The following is a 27,651-nucleotide window of genomic DNA, read 5'->3' on the forward strand; positions in this document are numbered from 1 at the left end:
CTGAGGAATATTTTACACAAATCGTGTCCGAAACACTCTATTGAAAAAGCGTTTTATTTATTTCATTTTCTTCTTTTGAAGTCTAAATAGGCCTATATGGTGAGTGACACTGGTTTGATAATTAGGTTGTCTTATTTTGATACTTATTATTATCTTTAATATAAGGCCTACAGTGCACAATTAACTTTTAATTAAAAAGATGCACTCTTGATCCAGTAAAGAAATAATAATGAAATCCAGAGATAATAATCCTAATTATATATACATTAAATATTAAAACTAGCAATAAAACATAACAATATATTCATAATAATTTATAACAATATTTCAACTTAACTACTTGATGACTTCATGTAACATATTGCATAAGAAAGCAGAAGTTTGGCTCTGTCACTGACTAACCTTTTTTTCTAGAAGTTCAGATGTCTTCACATGCATGCAAAAGAAGTCAAAATTCTATCTAATTCTACAAAAGTCTACTTTAGGACACCAAAAATAGTAAACAAGTAGGCCTCTTCCGTTTAGAATAGAATGGAATATAATTTATTTATGTGGAACAGGGCACAGTGACAACAAAATAGAGCACAAGTAGGCCTATTCAGTTTAGAAAAGAATAGAATAGAATAGAATTTATTTATGTTGGGCACAGTGACACCAAAAATAGAAAACAAGTAGGCCTCTTCAGTTTAGAATAGAATAGAATGGATTTGAATTTATTTATGTGGAACAGGGCACAGTGACAACAAAATAGAGCACAAGTAGGCCTAATCAGTTTAGAAAAGAATAGAATAGAATTTATTTATGTTGAACAGGGCACAGTGACAACAAAAATAGAAAACAAGTAGGCCCATTCAGTTTAGAATAGAATAGAATGGAATAGAATTTATTTATGTGGAACAGGGCACAGTGACACCAAGAATAGAAAACAAGTAGGCCCATTCAGTTTAGAATAGAATATAATATAATTTATTTATGTGGAACAGGGCACAGTGACAAAAAATTAAAATGTCAATTTTATTGATATAGCACCATTAAACATGACCAAGGTTGACCAATGTGCTGCACAATAAAAACCGAACAATTAGACAATACAATATAATTACTAAAATAATTTGAGTGCAACTGATTTTGATGACTTCCTTGCAAATCTGTTTCCAGTGATTTTGTACATAAATCTCCCTTCACTGTTAGATCATTGGTTGTAGTTGTTTTACATTTGAGTATTTTGTAATTTACTGTTATTTTCTGACTTGTATGCAATGATAACAGGGAGGGGTTGTGGTTTTCTACATGGGTTTTCTTCATTTCGGGAGTTACACAAGGCAGTTTGAGTTCTGTTTTCTCACACATATCTCTCCAAATATGTGAAAAAACACTGACAGTTGACAAATTAACAGTTGTCAGGATTCTCCATGTGGTTGTGACTTACAAAACGGTCTCATACCTCTTCCTCCATCTTCTTCTCTTTCAGCTCAGACAGGATTGTGATTCAGCGCTGTTTATTTCCGAATCACAGAGGAGTGTGTGCCAAGAGTGAGCTTCTGAACACATTTGTACTTACACCATGTGGTTGTTATGAAGGTTTTATGAGCCAGGACTATTGAGTCTAATTTATTTCTCAAATGCCAGGCACACATCCAGGATGCAATTTATTGACTGATTATTAAAGCATGCACTGGCACAGATCAAGGTCTCAGCATGACGGCAGTTATCAAACAACCAACGCACATACAGTTGGCCTGTATTGCTTAGAAAGGGTTCTAGATGTGTTCCAATCCATTGTTCAGGTTTTTATGCAATGAGCACAATTTTATTCATTTTCAGTTCCTCTCTATCTTTTGTGTGTCTATGTAATGCAGTGATAGTCCAGCGAGGGTTTTTAATTATTCTTAATTATTGAAAATATTGGTTTTAGATATTATTTATGGTATATATTTTATTAAATGTAATTTATTATTTATATATTTAAAAAGAGAAAATGTGCACCACATTCATTAACCAATGTAAAATGACAAAATATTGGTTCATCACGGTCTTTTAATGCACAGATGCATATACTGGCATTAATGGTTCCATGAAGGACCTTTAACATTCATGGAACCTTTCCATTCCACAAAAAGGTCTTAGTGGAAAAAGGTTCTTTAGATCTTTAGATTATTAAAATGTTTTTTGAAGGAATTGTTACAGAAAGATTATTTGGGGAACCAAATATAATATTTATAAGAGTGTATTTTGACCTTGTTATGAAAGTCACGCTTTTTTGTTCAGAACTAAAAACCTCTTAATTCCCAAATATTGTGAATTATGTTAAAAAACGTATGAATCAAACTTCTTGTAGAAGATGGTTGGCTATTAACGCAAGTATTGCATTAAAATATTGATCATTTTTATCATATCAGACATTGACCCTAAATATTGTGCTAGAAAAACATTTCTTCAGAATATTTTGCAGTAGAATCAAGTTTTTGAGTTGTTTTTTCCCTTTGCATAATGGTCTGCATTGATGTTTGCCTGGTCAAACTGTAGTCATCATCACCCCCATCATCATCCTCATCATCATAACAGTTCAGTCGCGCGCTCGCAGGAAACCGCCTCGCCTGTCTCCTTGACACACCCATAGCTATTGTTGGCACAGTACGCGCGCGACAACCTTGACATTCCCACACGCGCGTTCAGTTGCACGCTGAAATCTTGTTCTGCGTGGATGCATCATCCTTTTCAGGAAAAAGGAAAGTAAGACAAGCGGCTACTGCGGATAAAGGAAGATGCACGAACGCCGAACGGAGTGCAGGTAAACACACACGCACGGCCATCGCGCATCCCCATACAGATGCCCACAGTACCGCACGCGCAGACACACTCCGCGCATTCACCTGTGATGAGAGATCGCTGCTCAAAGCGGCGCATTGTCCCGGGAAAAGGCGAGGAAAGTACGCTTCATGTGAGAGATGACTGAGTGAGTTGCGCGGATGTTGGAGACATGGAGAAACTGGCTCTTGTAACGGCGTTCAGCTTGTCCATGAGCCTGCTCGCGCTCATGCTGCTGGTCACGGCGATCTTTACCGACCACTGGTACGAAACCGACACCAGGAGACACAAGGAGAACTGCGACCAGTACGGCTCGGAGTCCAACGACCAGAAGAACAGGGAGATGCCCATCTATCACCTGCCTCTGGTGGACAGTGGGAATGCGAAGCGCAACCTGGCTCTCATGAAGCCCATCCATGTAGGGAGTCGAGAGGAGGTGTTACGGATCAACTGGGGATCATGTTATCTGGGGACGGGCGCGTGCACGCGGCTAGTTTTACCTGGATTTCCAGCAGATGTTAGACGGCGACAGATTCGTCCAATGCCATATTTCACGGATCAACGTTGAAAACGGTTTCACCAGTTGCACATACACTGGAATGCATAATAAAGCACTTAGTTTTGCAGTGTCTATTCCTGCGTATTTGACACAATTTCAAAGAAACTTAACATACTTTAGTGTCAAGCTCAGAAACCCAAGGCAGTAAAAGGAGTTACTAGATCAGTGGGCGAGGCCATAAACAGAGGGCGTTTTTCACTGCGGTATCTGATTTGACTACGTCACAGGTGGGGAGAGTTTAGGGGAGGGTCGGGTTAAGGTGATCGTTTTCATTGCATAGTTTAGAAACACCCACAAATTTAGAAACGCCCACTTATGTTGTGCAGACATCTCAAACCACGTCCATGTTAACATGGGGCATTCGGTTAATGGATCAACAGACTTGTCAACTTCAGCTTCAGAAGAACAACTTCAGGAAACATGAATTGCAAAGTCTTTACATTTTTTAACAGGTTGTATTTGGTTTGCATATATAATTTTATGATGGAACTATTATATTTATATAAAACATGTCAGCTTATTTTACTCTACTGATTTTATTATTGTAGATCTCTTGTTTGTGCAACTGACACCTTTGTATCCTTTTCCCAAACATAAAGAATCTATGCTTATTGGGTTATGAATGTAAGTATCTCATGAACTTGTTACATTTTCAACAGATTTATATATAAAAAAAAAATAATAATAAGAAGAAAATAAATAAATAACTTTGACTCTGCTCTGTATGACTGCTAAAAAATTGTTTTCCTCTATCCTCTTGTTTTTGTTCCAGTTGAATGAAGCTAAGAAGTCATGATAAAATAAAACCTTGAAGAGTGAATATTGTGATTGCATGGTTTGTATGGAATTATACAAGGTGTGTGACTGTCATTGAACTCCAGGAATGTTCCTGAAGAACTTTGATCCTGTTTTTTTGACTGATCTAAATTCAGCATTTTGTATTGGCTGAAAGATCACATTGTTTCAAATTATGTTTTATTTGTACTAAATTATGAAAATGGCAAAAGATAACTATTTAGAACAACTCTGTATCATATTCTTAGAATCAGGATCATTTAAATGAAGTGAATTTTATATTTCCTTAATATTTTCTTATTGTACATTATGCTCAGTTAGAATCATGAACTTGAATGTAGTGAATTTAATGTCTTGCATTGTAGAGAACACTTTGTATTCAGTAAATTCTCTGAGTTCACGACTCTCGCTTCTCATTTTACGTTCTACACACTGATCTCTCGACACACCGCTTGTCTTACTGGTAGCAGAAACATGATGAGCTGTGCAGGATTCAAAGCCAAACTCTTTATGATGAACACATATGAATTATATGTCACATTTATGGCATGATTTCTATTTCCAGGTATATAAATAAAGTGTTTAATACATGTTTAACAAATAAAAATAAACAATGCTGTTCCTTACTGGGTTCTTTTTACAGCTTCCACTGTCTTTTGTATTAAAGTCCTATGGAAAACTTTTGAGTGGCAACCACAAATTTCATTACAGAAATAAGCAGAACATATGATATAGTGATGATAAATTATTACAAATATGTGTGATATTCTAGATGGCTAATATTTACATACATCACTAACCTCTAATATTTTGTCCCCTCACGTATAACATGCCCCTCTTTAAAACAACAATTAGAACAGAAAAATGATTTGTTTACTTTTTGCTGACCTCTTTAACAAATAAATATGACACAATGGTCTGTTAGTTTATGAAACAAATTTAATGGGCCCTTAATTGTGCGCCTCTTTTTATGTTATATAAATTGGAATTATGCCAGTTCTTTTCATTAGGCTGGCACCAATCTCATTAGCATATTATCTCCTAATTCAACACATCATGTGCTTTCAGTTGCTCATGTCTGCTAACAATTAGGAACAGATGAAAAGGTCTATAAATTAAGTGTCATTGTTGTAACTGGTGTATTTGGTGTTAGGCCATATACTGTGACTGTAAATGGATCCAAAAAAAGTAAAAGAAATAAAAAACTTTTTGCAGGATAACAAATATCCTGATAGCTGCTCAAGAAAGGAGCGCTATTACATAAAGAGAAGATGTGAAAATTTCACAATGAAAGGTAATGGTGTGTTAAGTTGGTGTCACTTTAAAAAAGTAATACAATTGTGACCTGTATTTTACTAATATAACATGATTACATTAGATGGAGAGCTGCATTACATCTGCAGGAGAAAAAAAGACAAGAGTCAGCATTTGGCTAAGGTTGTCCTTTCACCTGAGGAGGCACACAACGTCTTTATAGAATTTCATGCAGGCCCACTTGGTGGACATTGTGGAGTGGAAAAAACACACAATGCCATAATTCTTAGATTTTACTGGCCTGGCATGGAACAGGACATCCGCAAGTGGGTAAGTTAATTGATTTAAAAAAAAAAAAACATGTTTGTTTTTACTACACTAACTCAATTAAAAGCGTCATGGCCCACCTCTCTTTTTTCAGATAGCTCAGTGTCCTCAGTGTCAGACAAGGAAAAAAACAATAAAGGAGAAGGCAGCATACAATCCTATAGTTGTATGTATAAAATTACAAAAATTAGAAACTTTTAATATGTAATAGACTTTAGTCCTGAATGTTTAAAACATTGATTCTCATTTCAGGTCACAGAACCACTGGAGTTAATTGGAATGGATCTAATTGGAAAGTTAACTCCAACTGAAAACGGCCACCAATATATATGTGTAATGGTGGACTATTTTACAAAGTGGTCTGAGGCCTATCCTCTAAAAACAAAAAGAGCTGAAGAGGTCATGGGGTGCATCCTAGATTTTTTTTACAAATTTGGAGCACCGAAGCGCCTTTTAACAGATCAGGGAAGAGAGTTTGTCAACAAGGTTGGTTCAACACAAATTAAGTCAAAATAAAAGGATATGACCATAAGAAATATCTGAAAATGCATCTCCCCATAGGTCAATTTTAGCCTGTGTGAGACACTAGGCATCACCAGGAGTCTGTGCTCTCCTTATCATCCGCAGACAAACGGCCTTGTTGAAAAAATGAATGGCACAATTCAAAGGTAATTTACATAAAGCACATTCAGTATTTTTTTTTTACATTGCATGATTTTCTTTATGATTTTCATGATTTATTTTAATTGTTTATGCCCAGAAGCCTGACAAAAATGATTGGGGAAAATCCTTCAACGTGGCACCTGCATCTAAATGCAACAATGTTTGCACTGAGAACTAAAAAACAACTCACCACAAAGTTTTCTCCATATTATTTAATGTTTGGGAGAGAGGCACGGTATCCATGTCAGGTACCAAAGGATTATGAGGTTAGTGAATTTGGTACTTTGTTTTTCTAATGACACTTGATCTTGCAAGATGTGAATACTTAGTGTGAATTTCTTACTACTTACTAGATCTGTCATGGAAAGGTGGAAGCCATGGTTGCAAGTGAGCAGCTCTCTGAGGGGTTGAGCAACAGGAGAGAGACCATGGAAGCCGTGAAAAAGAACATGGCAACTAGTCAAGAGAGAGTGCGGAAGCGAAAGCTGGAAAGAGGGCAGGAGGACAACTTCAAAGCTGGGGATAAAGTGTTGGTGAGGAATGTGAGACAGGAGAACAGAAAGGGTGGAAAAATGGACCCTGACATGCTTGGTCCATTTATTATCTGTAACATTGAAGAAAAAAAGGTTGACGTGGTTTCAACGAAAGGAAAAAAAAAAAGGACATTCAACGTGGATCATTTAATAAAATATGTGGAGCCTGAGCCTCACATTCCAAAAAAATGGATCCCATCAACCCCTCTCAGTCCTCCTGCTCCTCCTGCCAGTCCTCCTTGTCCTGCAATCCTCTCATCTCCTGCTAGTCCTCCTGCTCTTAGTTTAACAAAGGGCCTGTCAGCTCCAATAAGCCCCACCAGTCCGTGTCTGATGGTTCTTTCCTCACCTCAGCCCACTTGCAGCCATGCAATTCCCAATACAATGGCACAAATGAACCCAGCACCAACTCCTCACGTTTGCCCTGCAGACACCTTCCCTGAGTCAACATATTCAGAAGAACAAGGTATATTAAGTGGTTTGGCTATATTTCACTGTGCCATAGCACAGGATTTTACTCTGTAACCACTGTGCTTCTTTTAGTGATACATGATATATGGGAGGGAAAGAAACAAGAAGTGCTGTGGAGCAAAATGGGCCCCTACAAATTGTACACCAAGAACCTAATGGGTCTGGCACCAGGCAAATGGTTCGAAAGTGAGGTAGGGTTAAAGATGCATTTGGATTTTTGTACGTTTACCTTTTTTGTGTTTTGCTTTCTTGTTTTAGCAATCCAATATCCCTTACTTTGATTCTTTTTGTAAACAGGTTATAAATGCCTATCTTTTAAATCTTCAAAACCGATTAAATATGTCAGGATTAAAAAGGGCATATTTAATCGATTCCTACCAAATGAACGACATCTGGAAAGGAAGCCCAAAGGGCTTGAAAAAGGTTTTTGCATTTAAACACAAACTCAAAAGTATTTTTGTATTGTGACAGCACTTTAAAATGCTATTGTATTGTTTGTAGCTTGATCCATCCAGTTATGATGTTCTTTTCGGGGCTGTTTGTGTCAACGACAACCACTGGACATTTATAGTAAGTAACATTCTAAACTGACAAAGTAGATGCATGAATACATGGTAATGAGACTTAAGAGTTTTTTTTTTTTTAGGCAATTTTCCCAAAATTGTCAAAATCAATTTATATTGACCCTTTTGGTGCCAACGATTCCGCAATTTCCAAATGCAAGGAAGTTACAAGGCAAGTACTGTATGCAAAGCTTCTTAAAATGGTGATGTATCTGTTATTATAATGTATTATTGTGGCTTAATGATCAATGCACTCACACAAACTTCTATTTCATAGATCTTTCCTTAGGATGAAAGGACTGAACATTTCAAGGTGGGGATGCCACTCAGTTGTGCATCCTACCCAACAGGATTCCTCATCCTGTGGTCCACTTGTTTGTAAAGTAATGTATATGTATTTATATGCATTTTACAGTGACTATTGAAAACAATTAAACAATTAATGTATGGCATAACTGCTTGCATCAGCTTGCAGAGCTTCTTCTTATGGAGGAAGAAATAACATTTTCTTCAAATGAGGAAGGCGTTGTTTTAATCTGCATGGAAATTGCAAAAAGGCTTTTAAGAGAAACTGGTGAGAAGGAATCCTTGCATTTTGATAGCCTTGAGTACCTTTTTTATTTGTTTTTGTCTGGCCATGATATAACACCCTCTACATATTATAGATGACCTTTCACAGCTCTGTCGTTCATGTGGGGCGAAACATACACAAAAAGGCCAAACTGACCAATGGGTAAGAACATTTTATACGTATTGCAAAACACACACTTCATCAACATGTAACTTATTCTATTGTTTGTTCTTCCTCCTTTAGATTGAATGTACTGAATGTGGAAGGTGGTACCATTGGGACTGTGTGGGCAGACCTTCCACAGCTGGCAAATACAGCTGCCCTGCATGCACGTAGTGCATTTGTCCTGTCTCTCTTTTTTTTTTCTTCTTGTTATCAAATTGTTTACTTGTTACTAACCTATGATTTTTTTTTTTTTTTTTACCTTCCCCCAAATAAATGTTGTGGGTAATTCACTGGATCCTACTTGTATGTAACTAATTCTAAAATTATATTTGCATAGCGATGGCTTATCACATTTCACCACTCGTTAGGAACATTTATGGAGTGTCCTTTATGCTTTAACTCTTAAAAAATGGCCTAATGCTTGGCATGTCCTTTAACTAAAGCAATATTGCTGCTCAATTTAAATAAGGCCACAAACTATGCTTAATAAAAAAAATTGCACACACACACGCACTGCAAAGACACAATGACATTTATTGAATGCAAGTCATTGGATCCGAATTTTATCGAAACGGACGTAACAAATGTGGGCGTGGTCTGTGTCTCGAAATGATTCCACATTAACTTAAACTGAACAAAAACTCTTAACAAAAAACCATACAGCAGATCAGCGACAGAGGACAAAACAGAGCCTTAATGACGCAAACATTTACCAATAACGTATAAAGCGTTTTAGATCTGTTCACTGGAAAATTCGCTGTGATGAATCTGTCGCCGTCTAACATCTGCTGGAAATCCAGGTAAAACTAGCCGCGTGCACGCGCCCGTCCCCAGATAACATGATCCCCAGTTGATCCGTAACAGAGGAACTGTTGGAAAACTGGAGGGCGATTTTGGGCATGGGCATTTTGGAGACGGAGTGCGGGCGCCCGCTCTTCTCCACCTACTCTGGACTTTGGAGGAAATGCTACTTCCAGGGAATGGACGGGGATATTGACAAACTCATTTCGAAGGGTAAGACCTGGGTGGAAAGTTCGTTTTAACACAGGCTGAAAAAGCGTCCAAATGTTTAAATAGTTCTGGCTAGGGTTGAGAACTGTTTTAGTATCCTACCCGAAACGAACAATGTCGATGAAGTTCAGTTCTGTTAGGTTACTCGAACGTGTATTCTTTCTACAACTACAACCATAGTGTTTTCTGCATTGAATCTATAACGCGAACAAACACGCGCGACTAGTGTTATCCGATTCCCGAACACATGACTCTTATGAGTCGGCTCCTTTTAGTTGACTCAAACATACAGCGGCACTAGTGTAGTTCGATTCCTGAACGAATGATTCTAATGAGCCGTTTCTTTTCAGACAAAACATACAGCGCGACCACAGTAGTCAGATTACCGAACAAATGATTCATAGGTGTCGGTTCTTTTCAGTGAATCAAAACACTACTATTAATCAGCCGATTGTTAATCAAGGATCGATTGCAGTCAGGTTCTGACTGGTTGTTTATAAGATGCATTTAAAGATGCACATTCTGAATCTTGTTGTGACAAGTAGCCTTGTGTATAAATTAATGTTTTTGATCGTTTATTTTTTTAATAAAATGTTAGGATTGCATTGCCTAATTATGCTGGCTCTAAAGAGATGGCAGGGTGAATAGAGAAAAAGTGTTGGCAAACACGAAATGATCTCATGATTCCAAATATTTCTCATTAAAAATGGGTAGGCTAATTGAGTCGTTAAGGAATCGAATCGGAACCGGAATTGTTAATACCATTTCCATAGTGCAGGCGAGTGATGATGATGATGGTATGCATGTTGGATCAAAAACATAGGTGAGTGTGGATGAATATATTGCTTATGCATACTCGTTTCCTGGAAGAAATATTGATTTAATCCTTTTTGTTCTGACACTTACCTAACTTAAGCTTAATGGACTTTTTGCTGACACCAGTGCCTGACATTTTTTGTCTCTCTCTTGACCTGTTTATTTGACTGCAAAGGCACTTTCTGCAAATCAATTTCATGCATGATAGATCTCAACAGAACAAAACTTGATCAAATTGCCAACCAAGCCAGCTGTTTCGCAAAAGTTTCCTTTGAAAAAGATGAAAGTCTCAAGGTGGAAAAAAAGCACAGGAAATGAGTGATGATTCATAGTCAATACAGATTACAGAGATCTGATCATGTCAAGATTAAAAGCGGAAGCCGTGTGCCACCTCGCATTTAAATCAAGCCCAAAGTCACACAGATCACTTGACCTTCAGCACCCAGGCTTTGATTTGTGACACAGTCTATTACTGTGAGTCCCCGAATCAGCCCATCAAAGAAGAAAGGCACTCTAAAGAGCATCTCATCAGATCACAATGGAATCAGCTCGGGTTGAGTGCGCCATGACAGCCAGAAGATCAAAATTCCATTTATTTTTGTTCATCACTTGTGACTTGATGTTTGCTAGTGATATTTTTAAATGTACCAGTAGGAGTACAATATATTATAAAACAATTTATATTCCATTTTCATGAAAATATTACAACCCACGTATTTACACATCAACAAGTCAAAATGTGTATAGATTTTACATTATGCAAGTGGCAGAAACTTTTATTCAAAGCATGGCATTTATACATTTTACCAGTTTATCCATTCCCTGAGAATTGATCCCATGACCTTGGTGTCTCTATCACCATTTTTAAATATTTATAGGCCTACATACACATACACATACACATACACATATACACATACTGTGTGTATACATACACATATACATACATTTCTCTAAACAATAAAAAAAATCTATATTCTATATAAAATGTATTATGTATGTGTGTATCACATAGCTATACATGAGCTAGAATGTGCTGTTTGTGAGAGCAATCTCTATAACAGAACTTTCTATGATATTTAAGGCAGTAATCACGATAGGAAAAGTCATGGGAAATTGGTCAACAGGTTGGGAATACTAGTTTTAGACAGTATTCATTAAAGTACATGGCTGCAACTTAATATCACTGTGAGAAAACCTACAGAGCTGAATTCATTATCAGTGAATACAGAAGTGCACATCTAGCCTTTTTTCGAGGTTTCTCGCTGGCTTGGCTCTCAATTTAATGTAGTCAGTTCAGAGAAGGCACATTTCAATTTCACCCACACATCTTTAAGAAACTGATAGGAACTTGCCAGACTGAATTCATTTTTTATATATATATAGTGAATGAAGTGTCATGTAGCTGACCGTAACCCAGACAGTGTCTTTTTACTTAACTATGCATCTCAGGCTCGCTGCATGATTACCGCAGTCACTACTCAGCTCTCAGAATCGGCTCACAACGCCTGCCAAATCTGTGTGGTATGGTGTGAACCCAGGCGGAAATAATGACAGAAGGTCACTCTGTCGGGGAGGCGGTGTTTCAGCAGTGCTTGGCTCTATACTTGTTCTTGGCCCAGTGCTGGAACGTCCAGGGAAAGACAAACAAAACAAACAAAGTAGCAGAGATTAGTGCAAACAGAAACGCATTATTACAGAAACAACGTTGCAAGGGGAAGCAAGAAAGTGTTTCTTATTAACTACCATCACATGCCAGAAGATTTGGGAGGGATTTCATTGGTAAGACCTTTAGCTGCATTTGAAGGGCAGAATATGTCTTAAACGAGTGTGTGATCCCTATGCAGGTATTGCAGACCGATGCACTTCTGTCAAGTACCATTTCTCCCAACCCATTAGACTCAGGAACATCCCTCTCAACCTGACAAGGACCATACAGCAGGACGAGTGGCACCTCTTACGTAAGTCCCCCAAAGCTTCCTCGCTGCCTCATGTAGCTCTTGATATGCGTTGAATGTTAAGCAGTGCATGCAAGCTGAAGTTAAGTGTGCTTTGCGTAGTGGAAACTGTGCAGTGCAATACCATGTAAAAAATACAGAAGGCTCATGGGAAGGATGCTTGCCATGTAAATATTTGCTCTGACAATGATTTTTTTTTTTAACTAAATTTAGGTAAAAAATGTTGTATTGTCAAGGTTCTATAAGGAGAAATGTTTTAAATGATTATATTATACTTTCATGTTTAACAGGTTATTTAAAAAAATAGAGAGATAAAGTATGTTTACATGCTGTTTAACCCTTAAACCCTTACCTTGGGTCTTAGTGATGCGGGACATCATTCATTACCCTCCTCCTCATTGATTTTTTAAAGTTAGTCACATCCATGGGCATCAGAACCATTGTATGTGGGTAGGACAAGACCCACCCACTTTTTACGATCAATGATATTGGACCCACTCACTTTTACCGTCTCTAATTCAGCACGTGTCTGTTTACTTACCTGTTTACTTACTTATTTAATAATTTTTAAATCGATATGTCATCCTCAATAAACCCGTCTCCAGCGTGTTGCCTCCGATCTTTCGAAAATTGCACTTTAATAATTATTTAATCAACATATCATCCTCAATAAACCCGTCTCCAGCATGTTGCCTCCGGTCCCTCGAATATTCCAATGTATTATGTCCTCTGACCTGTAAAGTTGCCAGAATAATAATCATACGCTGTTTGTTAATTGGCCAGAGGAGAACTGGCACCCCGACTGAGCCTGGTTTCTTCCAAGGTTTATTTTCTCCATTAGGTCACCTTATGGGGTTTTGGTTTCCTTGCCACTGTTGCCTCTGGCTTGGAGTGCTCAGTTGGGGACACTACATTTTTCTAAATTTTTCAACTAAATATCCAAATAAATCTAATTATTAAACTAAATTAACCATATAAACTAAATTACTGTTCTAAAGCCCACACTGTCACGTTATGATAATTGAAATGAACTGATGACATCACCGTTTTCTCCAGAATGGCTATACGGCTGAATAAAATTATGTTGCATTATTTTCCTGTTTAACACTGTAAAGCTGCTTTGAAACAATCTGCATTGTTAAAAGCGCTATATAAATAAGGTTGACTTGACTTGACTTACCCCTAACCGATAAACACTTATTATTAAACACACGTTAGACGCTTTATTTCCACTTTTCTAATATTTTCTTCAATTAAAAAAATAAATAAACGATCTGATATGTGATGGGAAAATGGAGTGAGTTCGGCAAAAGGCGGATTCGAACCGCGGGTAGATTTGCGTCAAAACTTGATGCCATGCGTCTTACTCCTACACTATTGCCACTCTCAATGATAAGGTGATTTCCATAATGTTGTCTTTCCCAACCAGACGTTTAGCAAACAAGGCCGTATATTTATACAGTAGCTACTTAATGTAAATGGCATCTACTCCAGTAATTTTTTTTCTGAGAGAGGACCCACCCACATTTGTTTTGCTTCCGACGCCCATAGTCGCATCAACCTTCTTAGTATTCCTCAAACAATTCATTATAAACAATATAACAAGAAAAAATATATACAATTATAAAAGAATGCCTGTTTTCCCATAAATTTTTTGTAAAAATGGTATAAGGTCGCTAACGAGTGTAAGTATATTTTTTTCTGCACAGCAATAATAGAATCTTTGATGACTAAGTGAATTTCACAACGTAATTTCGGGAGGAGTGAACCCATCTAATCTTTCAATTAGTGAGGTACACAAACGCAAGTTTGGGAGGCGTGACACCCATCAAATCTTTTTCAAAAAAGAATCGGAAATATCATCAGCAAAACTTGAAATGACTCTGTGATTTACTGCAGAGCAAGTATCAAATATTAGTGTCACTGTCACTTAACGGTGGATCTGGTGAAGAGGCTGTCAGCGAACAAAACATTGATTTTGAAGATGTTGAAATTTATATTTTAAGAATATGTTTGAGATCTTGAATATGAGCCAGATGCTGAATGTACTGGAAAATGAGCTCTGACGAGTACAGTGATGATGGTATAAAGCATCTGCTCAAACTGAACCCTTCCAAGCTCCAAAAGGTATCAAAATATGCTTTATTTTATTCAAATTTTTACTCTAATATCAGGAGAGTTTTATATTATCAGGAGAGGCAGAGATCCATCCGTGTTAGATATAGATCCGGGTCGCTAAAGACCTGGATATGTAATAATGATTGGCGAAACATTCATGCATTTAAGGGTTAATTCATCAAATGTCATTAAAATAGAAAATGAATTAAAACTAAATCCATAAAATGATCCCATGATGAGAACCCGTAAAAGGTTCTGAAATGCCTTTACGGTTCTGTATAAAACCTTTTCTTCTAAGAGTGATTAAGTTTTCTTTTTTTACCCCTTTTTTTCATGAGAAAGTACTGTTAGATGTAAAAAACTGAAGAGAAACATAACATTTAAATGTACAAGTGTTTCTCTTTCTGGAAAAACTTCCCAAAAATATCAACAACTCAACCAATCAAACACTTTCTAGAATGCCATCAGTTAACAAAAGTACATAAGGGTTCACATCTGCGACTTTAACTAAAGGTACTGGCTATTGTAAAAGAGGATCGAGCCCTTCGATATGTCCAATTTTAAGATAGAGAACCATTGGGTTCTATTGTCCATTCCACAGTAAGAATACAGCTTGTGTCGTTTGTGTTAATGCGGTTATTGCATGTCCTGTCATGAATATGTAATCATAACCTTTTCTTGCATCTCCATGATATGATTATTTTCCCCACGGTGCTGTTTTGTGTACACAAACTTGGTCAAATGTCATTTTCCGTTGGAAGGAATCATATTAGCTCTTGTGATGCTGTAACTTAGCAAGTCTCTCGGGAGCCTGCAAGCCTTAATTACAGCCCTCGTTAAAATGCCTCTAATTAAGCTTTTCTTCCTCCATGCATGTGTCCCAATCAGATTCTTTAATGTGATATATACCTCCAAATTAAACTCACTGAATTAATATCTGCAATCAGCAGCTCCAAAACTTTGCATGGAGTCAGAAGCGATTCTTGAGCCCACACAGCTCAGTGAAAGTTCCTAAAGATAAGGTGTTACCCATAGCTATGAAGTGTGAGTTGTTGGCTGAGTGGGTGGTAGTCATGGAAACAGTGTGTTTTTCTGTGTTTTTTAGATCTGCGGCGCATCACGGCGGGGTTCTTGGGCATGGCTGCTGCCGTAATGCTGTGTGGAAGCATTGTGGCCGCCGTGGGATTTTTCTGGGAGGAAAGCCTCACCCAGCATGTGTCTGGACTCCTGTTCCTTATGGCAGGTACACAAATCTGCTTATTCGGCCTTATTATCTAACTTTTCCCTCTTTTTTGCTTGGCTACTTTTTCTTGGTTACTCGTTTCACCCAGTCGCGCGCTTTCTCGTAGGTGGTTCTCTTTCCTTTCCAAGTTGTTGTCTACCTTGTTCATTCTCCCACGTCTCTCCTTCTGTCTTATTTCCCTTGTTTTGTGTATATATATGTGTGTGTGTGAGTGAACAAGATAGTATATAAAAATATTTATTAGTAGTGGGGATTTTCAGTGACTATTTCTACAGGTTACACCATTACGCCAGTAGGTGGAGGCAAATGAATGTCTTTTTAAGTGAATTTCAACCAAGCGGCAACCTCCCGCAGTTTCTCTCGAAGCCAATACGGAAGTGACTTAAACTGCAATTCATCAACTGGCCACTAGGGACAGGCTCCAGAAGGGAGCAGAATCTCATTGAGCCCCATGTTAAAATGCCTAACTTTTTCAGCAGAAAAAAACATGTTTATAGCCTGGTACAAATTGTGGTTTTGGTCTATACGGCTAATTTCGCCCTTCATGACAACTGTGAAGGGGGTGAATTTTTTATAACTAATTTGTTTACATTATATAAAGCCTTAAAGTTCTGCATAATTAAGGGCGTGGCCACTTCGAGTGACAGGTGGATAGCCATTTATCGGCTGTCTGTTACAGAGTCCTGCACGGGTGCGGGATGGGTGACCCGCGAATATTGCTGAAACGGGTGAAAAACATCCTAGTATGTCGGATATGGATGCGGGTCGGGTCGGACAAGGGAGAAACACGGGTCTAAACACGGGTTTTAAACAGTCACGTGCAAACGAATATAGGCCTATATATAAACAATATATGCATGTATATTGTAGATGTGTTCCTAAAAATATGCATATACAAAAATATGCCTTGCCTGTATTCCAAGTTGATAAAAATTTCAAATCCATATCATTTTATCTGTGGCCGCGCGGCTCGCGCGTGCCCTCACAGAAGAATCGTAACCGCGCGCGCTCTGCCTGCACTCGTCGAGATGGATCATGAGGAGTTTAAGAAAAGATAGACGCAAATGTGGAACTTCATCGCTGAGGAAGCACGCAGATAACTGTGATAACAAACCAAGCACAAGCAGTTCTATCGAACAGTATTTGTGTTATGTTTCCAGAGTTTGGTCTCTTAATAACACTGTCTTAGTACATTAAGCCACGTTAAGTGTTTTTTTTATAAAGGTTTTCTATGGTAGGAAAACGTGTAACGTGTAATTATACGTGTTGCGTTCATATTCTGGGCTCATCTGATTTTTTGTACATAGTATACGTTATTAGGATTATGTTTACTGAGTTTGGTCTCTTAATAACAGTAGGTACATAAGCCACGTTAAGCTCCCGGCAGAAGTTGTCCTTGTGTTAATGGTCGTGTAATAACTTCTGTATGCTGGCAATAAACATTTGTGTAAGTGTGTCTATAATGTGACATGCTAAACTGATTTTATTGCGGGTGCGGGTCGGGTGTCGGTTCTATTTTAAGCGGGGCGGGTTGGGTGCAGATTTTATTTAGTGTTGCTGTCGGAAAACGGGTCGGATGCGGGTTTAAGCACTGCGGGTACGGGCGGGTGCGGGTTTTTAAAATCGGACCCGTGCAGGACTCTGGTCTGTTAGTCATCGCGTCACCTCAGTTCCGCCCACGTCCCGCCTCTTTGCCCATTTTCTATTATCCGGGAATGACTCGCTGCCAAGATGGCAACGGCCAGCTCGTCCCTACCTTACGCTTCAAAACTGCTCTTCAGAATCCTATGGGTGACGTCACGGACACTACATCCATATTTTTTTACAGTCTGTGATTTCAACTGATTCCTTCAAAAACATGGATTCATTCCGAACCGAACCGATCCAAAACCGGCATACTGTCTTGAATAAGTAATTATTTTTGGGACGCATTCAATGAACACTTGAACATCCCATGAGGCCACAGGAGAGGATTTATGAACGGCAACTCACGCTGGTAGGTCACGTGACAGTAACAACATGGCGGATGTACGTCTGAATTTTGTTCACGCTGCATTCGAAATCGCATACTGAGCAGGTACTACATTTGAATTAGTATGTACTTTGCGGCCGTTAAAAAAAACCCGCTCTATATAGTATGAAAACGAGTAGTTTGATTAAATTCGGACAAACTACATCCGCCATGTTGTTACTGTCATGTGACCATATTCACTACCCATATTCGTAATAAATACAGAAACTACTTTTTTCTTGATTGCGAAGTAAATTCAAATTTAGAAGTAGTACCTACTAGACGGTCTGCAATTTCGGACACACCACAACATTCGATTCAGTACGAATGTGTGTAGTATGAATGAAATCTGGACATAATACATTCGCCGTGTTGTCATTGGCGTCGTTTCACTGCCACTCACAACTTCTCTTCTGTAGCCTCATGGAATAGTATAGTGTTCATCAGATGCACACTTTTTTCACATTTTGTTTTTCTCCTACCATATAGTAGGGAAGTATGCATATTTGGATGCAGTCCCTATCGTTTTGAGGGATTCAAATAATTTCCTTCAAAAAAGCCTTGTGGACAGTGCTCTGACATATAGTGTAGTGGTGATTCGGTCGACCTAAGTTAGATTCCCGGTTCGTGGTTATTTCCCAATCCTGTTCCCCTCTCTCCTCTCATTGCTTCTCGTCTCCTCTACATGGTTCTATCTAATAAAGGCCAAAAATATAACTTTTTTTAAAAAGCTGACTCATTTAGAAATGAAACAAGTGATTCGCTGTGTCTAAATGCAGTATGCCTACTTCCACAATAATACTAATACACACAAAAAGTACACCAAAAGAGTAGTGTCGAAATGTAGATTAAAAGTACTGGGATGACATACTACTTCAGCTGAGATTCTTATGTGCACATTTAAAGGTCCCGTTTTTCCAGATTTTTTGAAGCTTTGATTGTGTTTACAGTGTGCAACATAACATGTGTTCATGTTTCGCTTGTAAAAAAAACACAGTATTTTTCACACAATGTACTTATCTGTATACCGCTGTTTTCACGGTCCTAAAAACGGCTTGAGGATTTCCTTATTCTATGAAGTCCCTCCTTCAGAAATACATAACGAGTTCTGATTGTGCCAGCGGTTCCCGTGTTGTGATTCGACAGCAGCTTAGCGCACGTTGCCCGGAGAGGTCACACCTCTTACCATAACGGGGAGATGCATGCGCTCAAAGTACAGCGTCCCTGAAGGCCAAACAAAGGTGATTTGACTCCGGGATGAAAATAACAGCGTCTCGACGACATGGCGACAAACACACTCTACAAACGCAACCGAACGCAACACTTCCTCTTCTCCACATGGGAGAGCAACAAGACCACGCCCCCTTTTTAGCGTATTCTTGTGGGCGGAGTTTAGTCGACAAACTGTTCTACTGACGTCATTAAAGCAGGGAGTACAGGGATGTAGTCCAAACCGGCCGTTCGCTGTAGGCTTTGAAAGGGAACTTCTCTTAAATAAAATATCTCGCTTGGCATTGCACTTTGAGCTTTATAATTTTACAGGTATTATTTATGCTCTAACAGCAACATTACACACTAACTCAAGTTTGAAAAATGGGATCACGAAGAACAGGACCTTTTTTTAATGGACACTTTACTATCCCATGAGGCCACGGGAAAGGATTTGTGAATGACAGTGAAACGACACAACTGACGTTGATAGGTCATGTGACAGTGACAATATGGTGAAAATAGTATGTACTAGGGATGCCACAATTCTCAATATAATATTGAACCGTTCCGTACGGCATTGACGGTTCAATATGCGCTTGTGAATTGCGGTTTTCTCGGTTTTGCATTTAAGTAATTATTTTTCTACAAATTCTATAATTTGCCTCCTCCATCCCAATACTGAAAAACGCGACATACATTCACAACACACGTTAGTGGTGGAGTTATACTCACGGAACACTATAGTTATTTACAATCACGAAAGTTCATTATTTGCATGCGTTTTAAAGCCTTGCTGGCTCATTCGCGTGCGCAACATGCGCTTTTCGGAGCGCGCGCACTAGCCTGTCAAACACGTGATTACAGGACTAAATAGTCGTTTTACTGCGCTAATACTGTCAAATACACACAAGGTTAACATAAACACTGTCGGTTATGTCTAAAGTGAAAGTAAAATCGGCGTGTGTCTGTATATTAGATGTGTGCAGGTCTTAAATTGACAACAGTGCAGTAGTGAACACGCGATCCTTAAAGGGACAGTTCACCTCTAAAATGATGTCATTATTTACTCACTCTAATATTGTTTCAAACCTGTATTCATTTCTCTATGACAGAATTTTCATTTTTGAACGAACTATCCCTTTAATGTTAATACAACAACAAAAGACAAAGAGAAAATCCCTCACTGCTCTTGACTGAAAAAACTAATACAGCTAAGAATCAATGTATATTATATAGTCTATGTAGAGTTTTTATTTTTACATTTTATTCATTCAATTTCATACTTTAATGCTGCTGTACAGCTCTGAGCTGCAAGTGTAAATCTTTATATTTATATATATTTATTTTATATTACACAATACACTAGGAATACAAGGTTTTTTTTAAAGTAAAGTTTTAAGTTTAAGGTAGGTTTTTCAATTATTGTAAGTAATATAAAGAAAGAGTATTGCAATAAAAAATAGTCTTTTTTCTCCTTAACCTCTTGCTGTTCCTGTCGCCTAAGAATAGAATAACAAAAAATGTATGTGACAAGCCATCAGAACCGAACCGAACCGAAAACCGTGGTTAAAAACCGAGGTATGTATTGAACCGTGGACTAACTGTATTGTTGCATCCCTAGTATGTACAAATTTCAATTATACTACCCATTTTCATACTATTGTATATAGAACATACTTGTCTGTCTGTCTGTCTGTCTGTCTGTCTGTCTACCCACCTGTCTGGTCTATCTATCTGTCTGTCTGTCTACCCACCTGTCTGATCGATCGATCTATCTATCTATCTATCTATCTATCTATCTATCTATCTATCTATCTATCTATCTATCTATCTATCTATCTATCTATCTATCTATCTATCTATCTATCTATCTATCTATCTATCTGTCTGTCTGTCTGTCTGTCTGTCTGTCTGTCTGTCTGTCTGTCTGTCTGTCTGTCTGTCTGTCTGTCTGTCTGTCTGTCTGTCTGTCTGTCTGTCTGTCTGCCAGGGGGGTGGGGGTGAGGATTCCCATGTGTTGGATCAGTAACCTCAAAGCTTCTTGTTTCCCACAGGAATCTTTTGCACAATCTCACTGTGCACCTACGCAGCCAGTGTGTCATACGACCTGTCCAGGAACCCTCCTTTCATCTACGGTCTGCCCGGTGACGTGGACCACGGTTACGGATGGTCCATCTTCTGTGCATGGGTCAGTCTGGGCCTAACAGTGGCGTCAGGTTGTATCTGCACAACTTATCCCTTCTTGAGCCGCACAAAAGCTCTTCGCTCCAAAACGGCAAGGGAGTCATCTGTATGAGCGCCCCCTGTGGCCTGGAGGACCCAGCAAAACAATTAATCAGCACTTGGCGCTTTAGTAAAACGGATTCAAGTGGGACTTCATGCTGTATGGAGCAGTTTTGAATGTCTTGTAGATTTCCGATACCTTCGTGGGGCTCTTTTGAGATGTGTTGATGTTATACAGAACGAAAGACAAGACTGTTGCATTTCCTGTGTGTCTTCTACACACATTTGCTTACAAATCACACACATAAAAAAAGAAAACACACACAAATATAAAGTATGTGTGAATATAATGAACAAAACCTTTGATTTGAAATGGGTAAGTGTATGTTTTTGGGTTGTTGTGATGCAGTCATTCGCTGGTTCAGGTGACACTTAGGATCTGAGCCACAATTTTTTATGCAAACCATCTGAAATTCAAACGATTGCCCTGATCATGGACAGTATTATTTTTTTATTATGTGATTAAAGCATATCTTTTGGTTTCCCAACCACGTGCAAATGGATACAAGGCGACTAACCATTGGCTCAAAACTAAAGCTGACATTTCAAATTAAAAAACAGCTAAAGAATTCAATCAGGGATGAACAGGACGCTTCATGTCAGCAATGTCACCACATCAGACAAATGTATAAAGGCATGATTGCATATATATCACCTTTGGGTAACAGCTGGTGGACGATATTCAAAAAGATTGAAAAATCAAAGAGACACGAGAAGTCTTGAGATCTAAGACGTGGATATGCAATTTCGTGATTGGATGAAATGTCTCTGAAGATTCCGAACTTGACCGTGGCTGTCACTAGAAGTGCAATCGTAATATGGCAGCATGCTTAAAGTGGATGCTCTCGAATCTACCAGCCTTGCTCATGACGTCACATCATTGCTGAAAATACGAATCCTTCCGTTCCACACGAAGCAACGCTAATATAAAGCGACGAGGATTATATTAACTGCAGGATGTTGTTTTACAAACTGAGCCAAAACAGTAACATATCCCTGAAACTGTACTGTTTGCCTCAAAACTTCTACTGTGTTTCTGAAAGTGTATCGTAAATAAAATATTATAATGATGAAATAAAGGTCTATGAAGAAACCAAACTGAACTTTCATGTGAACTTTGGCTCTGTTATGCGTGTAATTATTCTTGTCAGACATATGGCGACTCATTTTAAGCAGTGCCAGCATGTTTTCTGCTAGCCCACTAGAATACTAGCCCACCTGTGCAGAAATATTAAACAATGCCATTCATTTCACCTCGCAGCTATTTGCTATGATGTATTATTCAAGAAAAACTGTTTATAATGAGCAAAACTAAAGCTAAAAATGATTAGTGTGGCTGATTTGTTGATATATTATGAATAAAATTAGGATGAAAAAAAGAGTAATTTTGTTCCCCCATATTAACTTTTATATTGAGTGCCATGGTCATGAAAATTTTTTACTATTATAGTTAAATTCTTTTGAAATAGGTTTTATTTTTAGAATTTCAGTTTCAAGTGTATTTTTTATATTTCTGTTTAACTTTGATTTATTTTTATTTGAGTTTTAGTCATTCTAGTACTTAATTTCAAGTCAACATTTCATTTTCATTTTAGTTCACCTTTATTTTTAAAGGGTTAGTTCACCCAAAAATAAAAATTCTGTCATTAATTACTCACCCTCACGTCGTTCCAAACCAAACCTGTTACATTTAAGATATTTGTGATGAAATCCAAGAGGTTTCTGAACCATCCAGTAACGTCATTGCAACTTTCAAGGCCCAGAAAGCTAGTAAAGACATTAAGATAGTCCATTTGACTCCAGTGGTTCAACCTTAATGTTATGAAGCGACGAGAATACTTTTTGTGCGCAAAATATAGCGACTTTATTCAACAATCACTTCTCTCCCATGTCAGTCTCCTATGCTATTAGTAAAACCAGAACAGCCTCCAGGTTCTATGTCAGAAAGGCGCCTTATTATTGGCCAGCTCCTGCGTCAGCATCACACGCATGCTTTGTGGTGCTCACGTGAACAGCGTCAATGGTGAGTCGCCGTTCTGACGTGACCGTAAAAACCAACAGCGTAGGAGACTGACACATACGAAAAGAAATAGTTGAATAAAGTCGTTATTTATTCATTTATTTTAGCGCACAAAGAGTATTCTTTCATAACATTAAGGTTGAACCACTGGAGTCACATGGAGGCCTTCTGAAGCGAATCAATGTTTTTTGTAAGAAAAATATCAAAATGTTATATTTTTCTTTCACAAACCCATCGATTCACTTCAGAAGGCCTTTATTAACCCCCCGGAGCCAGAGCTGTGTGGAGTACTTTTATAATGGATGGATGCACTTTTTTGGTCTTCAAATTTTGGGCTGCCATTATAATGCTTGGAAGAGCCAGGACCTATTTTAATATGATTTCCGATTGTATTCGTCTGAAAGAAGAATGTTATATAGACCTAGGATGCCTTGAGGGTGAGTAAATCATGAGGTAATTTTCATTTTTGGGTGAACTATCCCTTTAATTAATGAAAACATTTGAATAGCTTATCACCACAACAACACTGACATGGAACTAACAGGGAAGTTAACTCTATAGTGTAGCTATATAAATTGTTCTAGTTATGCTCAGTTCCAAATTATTGGACTAAATGTATCAAATGTAGGTTAATAAATGTTCTTTGTGATTAAAATTTCAATCTATTTAAAATCCCATTAATCACAAACGACAAAAGGTGTGGCAGCCCTGTTTATGAGTGAAATGAAGCATCGGTAAAAATAATAATAATTGGCATTACAAAAAGATGGATATGCTGGATTTGTTTTTACAGGACTTTCAATTATTCTGCCACAAGAGGGCGCCATGCTTTCATCAATATACACACAACAAACCCTTGTCTAAACTCTGAAACCGTCTATGTATGAGGTCCTAAAGTTTTTTGTTGTGGTGGGGCAACACGTCGCGGTAACATATTGTGCACTATCCTACTGTCGAGTGTGCCACAGGAAAAACAAAAGGACAAAACTCAAATTGTTGAAACAACAAACAATGTTCCAAATAAAGAGTGTATTCTCATACAGATGACATTTATAAAAATGAAACTTACAGATATCGAGCACTCGCACAAGCGAGGGAAAACTACTTCAACATATCTGCGAAATATACTGTCAGCGGAGGGTCGAGTGAGGGGATGGAGTAGATGAATAGTGCAGTCACCCGTGTGTGTGTGTGTGTGTGTGTGTGTGTGTGTGTGTGTGTGCTTGATATGATATGGCCTGCCCAAAAAAGGTGAAAAAGCAACACACAAAAAGCTTTTACCAGTGCACTAGTGTCCTCAAATGGCCAAAAATAGTCATATATCCTGAATTATCTATTTGAAGACTGAACACTATGTACAAGATGATAATACCAGTATCTCATTTGACTTTCTATCATACATGTGTCGTACTGTGATTTACAAAAAAATAGAGTCTTTTCTTCATAAAGGGAGAAGTCACAAAAACACAGGAGAGATAACATGCATTCCTCATATAGTATTATTGAAGAGAATAAAAACAATAGATTCTGAACTTGTTTTTGTACAAAAGTCAAATCATTTTCTCACAGATCTTCTTGACTAAATGCTCAGGTTTGATTGTATGTAGCTACTAAAACTACTGATGCCTGCACTAGAAATGCAGGGAAACGTCTCAGAGTCCATGAAATAAAATATAACATACAGGTTTAGACACACACAAAATATTGCAATGCATTTAATATTATTTTCGACTATCCTCAGTAACTGGCTCCTAGCTATATGAAGTCTGTGGAGTTGAGCTGAGAGACACTGTCCCATGTAACCAGGCAGGAAGGTGGCACAGTGTTTTTCTCTAAATCTATTTTTTAGGTTACTTAAAAACATCGAACACACTGAATTATGTAAATCTCAAATAAAATCAAGTCAAAGGCTTATGATACTCACAAATCCACACTTTTATGCATTAAAATCTAAGGGGAAAAAAATGTCTGTTGACATTGTCCGTTGTTTAAAACACCCGTTTGTAGGTCCAAAAAGTGTTCATTGCAGATATGCACTATTTTCATCTTTAACCACAGATTTTGAGTTCATTTACACAATGATTTCTGCTTATTGAACTACAAAATGTTTCAAGTATATGAATGAGATTTAAAATGACAGTGAATGCATAACAAAATGTTACTCAAAGGTCATTCATTTTTGTACCATTTGGCCCCCCAAAAAACTAAAAACATCTTAGATGCCATTGGATGTCATTTGAATTAAATTTACTCTGCTGTTGTCATATTACAGATTTCAGTCTAAAGGCCCGTTCACACCAAGGACGATAACTGTAACAATAACGGTAAAAATACAGTTATAAAAATCGATATAAGTGTAAAAGAGTTCACACCACAATAACGATAACAGCACAGAAAAACACTATCATTGGAATCACTTTCACAAAGATTTCTTCCAGCTGAAAACATTGACAGCCAATCAGAATCCCTATTATGGATTTTTGAAAAATACCTTTCATGTAGTGTGTAACATAGTTCTAAGTGAATGAAAACATCCTGCAAATTTTTTTATCTGAAAGTGCACCGTAAAAGTAAGAGTCGACTCTGAGTCAATTAAACGAATCGTTTTTTAAACGAATCACAAGCTAATTTTTTGTGACGTAAAGATGAAACATTAGCATATTTATTGCGCGCACATTGTGTTTCATATTGTGTAGGTCTCTGGCTATCCGGCTAACTCATGTTATTACTGTCTTACTGAAATACAACTGTAAATTAGCTGTGGGCCACTATTACCTAAAACTGTGTCTATTAATGCACATTGTTAGTCATTCTTACTACTTTGAATAAAGATAAAGGATAGAGCAAGATTTGTTTTGCAAACTTTAATGTTACATCAGTCATTCATACGTTAGTGCTGGGCTAACGTGTGCGCTGTTAGAAACACACACACACATGGACGCACACTTGTTAATACTGATGGTGAGGAATTACAGTTGAAACATCTCATAATGTACCTCCAACTGAGTAGCATCACTGAAACACGTCCTGCTCAAGGTTCGGGTTGAATAGCTAGTTCTTCCATTGTTTCATCATTGGACTCGTGCTGGGATTGGTGTAAAATCAACGTCATTGTTACTGTCTTTACAGTGTGTACATTCGCTGAGGTTTAGGAATCCTCCGGACGGAGCTGGAGTTCAGTTATTGTAATGAGCGTTTGTTTCCGAAATACGCGCTGTACGTGGTAGACCAATCACGACAGACTGGGCCATCTGACCAATAAGAGCAGAATAGGCTTGCGGAAAGGAGGGATTTAGAGAGACTGATTCATCCATCGAGTCGTTTGAGAATCATTGAACAATGTGGAGATGTATATTATGAGAAAATGAAACTTTGATGCTTGTAAACCTGTTGTTGGAGACCTTGTTAGGAAACTTTAAAATAGCATAATAAGGGCACTTTTAGAGCTTGAATATTTAAATCGGCAGATGACAAAACTGCAGCGCGTCCTGTTATCGTCCACTGGTCTGAAAGCTAATATAGTTCTCTTTATAGTTATCATTCTTGGTGTGAACAGGCCTTAAAGCCTAATCAGTCAACGAAACTAATAACATTTCCATATTTCCAACCTTTACAACGTTGTCAAAAATGATTAAAAAGCTTTAGACAGTCTCTTCTTTGAAGACTAGAATAATCTCAACAGCAGAAACACACGTGTATTCACACACATACAAAACATACAGTGCATAACACAACAACGCACAATAAAACACCTGCTTTGAACCCTTTCCTCCTGTCAGTTCTGTTTTAACGACAGCATCCTGTCTGCGGCATCATCTCGTGTCTGATTTAAAAACCCTTGATGATGCAATAGGCCTCCATGGAGGATAAGACGATGTACATCAGCCAGAGACTGAAAAACAACGTCGTGGTCAGGATTTTGGGAGTCCGCGGGCCACCCAGTTCGCCCCCGATCTCGGGCCTGCGGCGGTACATGAGGACGGCGACACAGACGAAGGCAAAGATGGTGAAAATGGTGACGGAAAACGCCAGCGTGCCGGCCTCCACGCGGAAGTACTCGCCTTTTGACTGGTGAAATATGGCAGCGATGGACCAGGCCACTCCGATGCCCAGAAAGACGTTCACAGCATTGCTGCCCGTCACATTGCCGATGGAGGCGTCAGCGTACTGATCCTGGGTGGCTGCCACCTTACTAGCAAATGTGTCTGATTTTGGAATAAAAAAAAAGACAGAAAGGAATACATATTGTCAAGCTGCAAAAATAGCTCCA

General features: G+C 38.2%; 2 protein-coding genes across 2 annotated transcripts in view; one reads left to right on the forward strand and one right to left on the reverse strand.

The window, feature by feature from the left end:
• The first annotated feature begins 995 nt into the window (after positions 1-995).
• On the forward strand, positions 996-26,718 carry tmem178a (transmembrane protein 178a). Its single transcript, XM_079844136.1, has 5 exons — positions 996-3,244; positions 9,576-9,723; positions 12,384-12,497; positions 15,718-15,855; positions 21,133-26,718. Exons 1-5 carry the CDS (start codon positions 2,981-2,983, stop codon positions 21,372-21,374), a joined length of 906 nt encoding a protein of 301 aa, XP_079700262.1. The 5' UTR covers positions 996-2,980; the 3' UTR covers positions 21,375-26,718.
• Positions 24,370-27,651, reverse strand: part of slc8a1a (solute carrier family 8 member 1a) — a 69,308-nt gene continuing 66,026 nt past the window's right edge. Inside the window, exon 11 of the mRNA XM_079844107.1 lies at positions 24,370-27,586. Within this exon, the coding sequence (XP_079700233.1) occupies positions 27,210-27,586 (377 nt within the window). The 3' untranslated portion in view covers positions 24,370-27,209. The remainder of the gene's footprint in view (positions 27,587-27,651) is intronic.

The sequence above is a fragment of the Gobio gobio genome (assembly GCF_949357685.1).
Source record: "Gobio gobio genome assembly, chromosome: 19".
In the NCBI taxonomy this organism is placed as follows: Eukaryota; Metazoa; Chordata; class Actinopteri; order Cypriniformes; family Gobionidae; genus Gobio; species Gobio gobio.

What these genes read in the sequence shown, in the direction of transcription:
- tmem178a (XM_079844136.1), top strand. Translation starts at nt 2,981, where the DNA reads ATGGAGAAACTGGCTCTTGTAACGGCGTTCAGCTTGTCCATGAGCCTG. An exon ending in TGACAAACTCATTTCGAAGG is followed by an intron (nt 9,724 to 12,383) that starts GTAAGACCTGGG and finishes ATCCCTATGCAG; the next exon opens with GTATTGCAGACCGATGCACT. An exon ending in ACTCCTGTTCCTTATGGCAG is followed by an intron (nt 15,856 to 21,132) that starts GTACACAAATCT and finishes TGTTTCCCACAG; the next exon opens with GAATCTTTTGCACAATCTCA.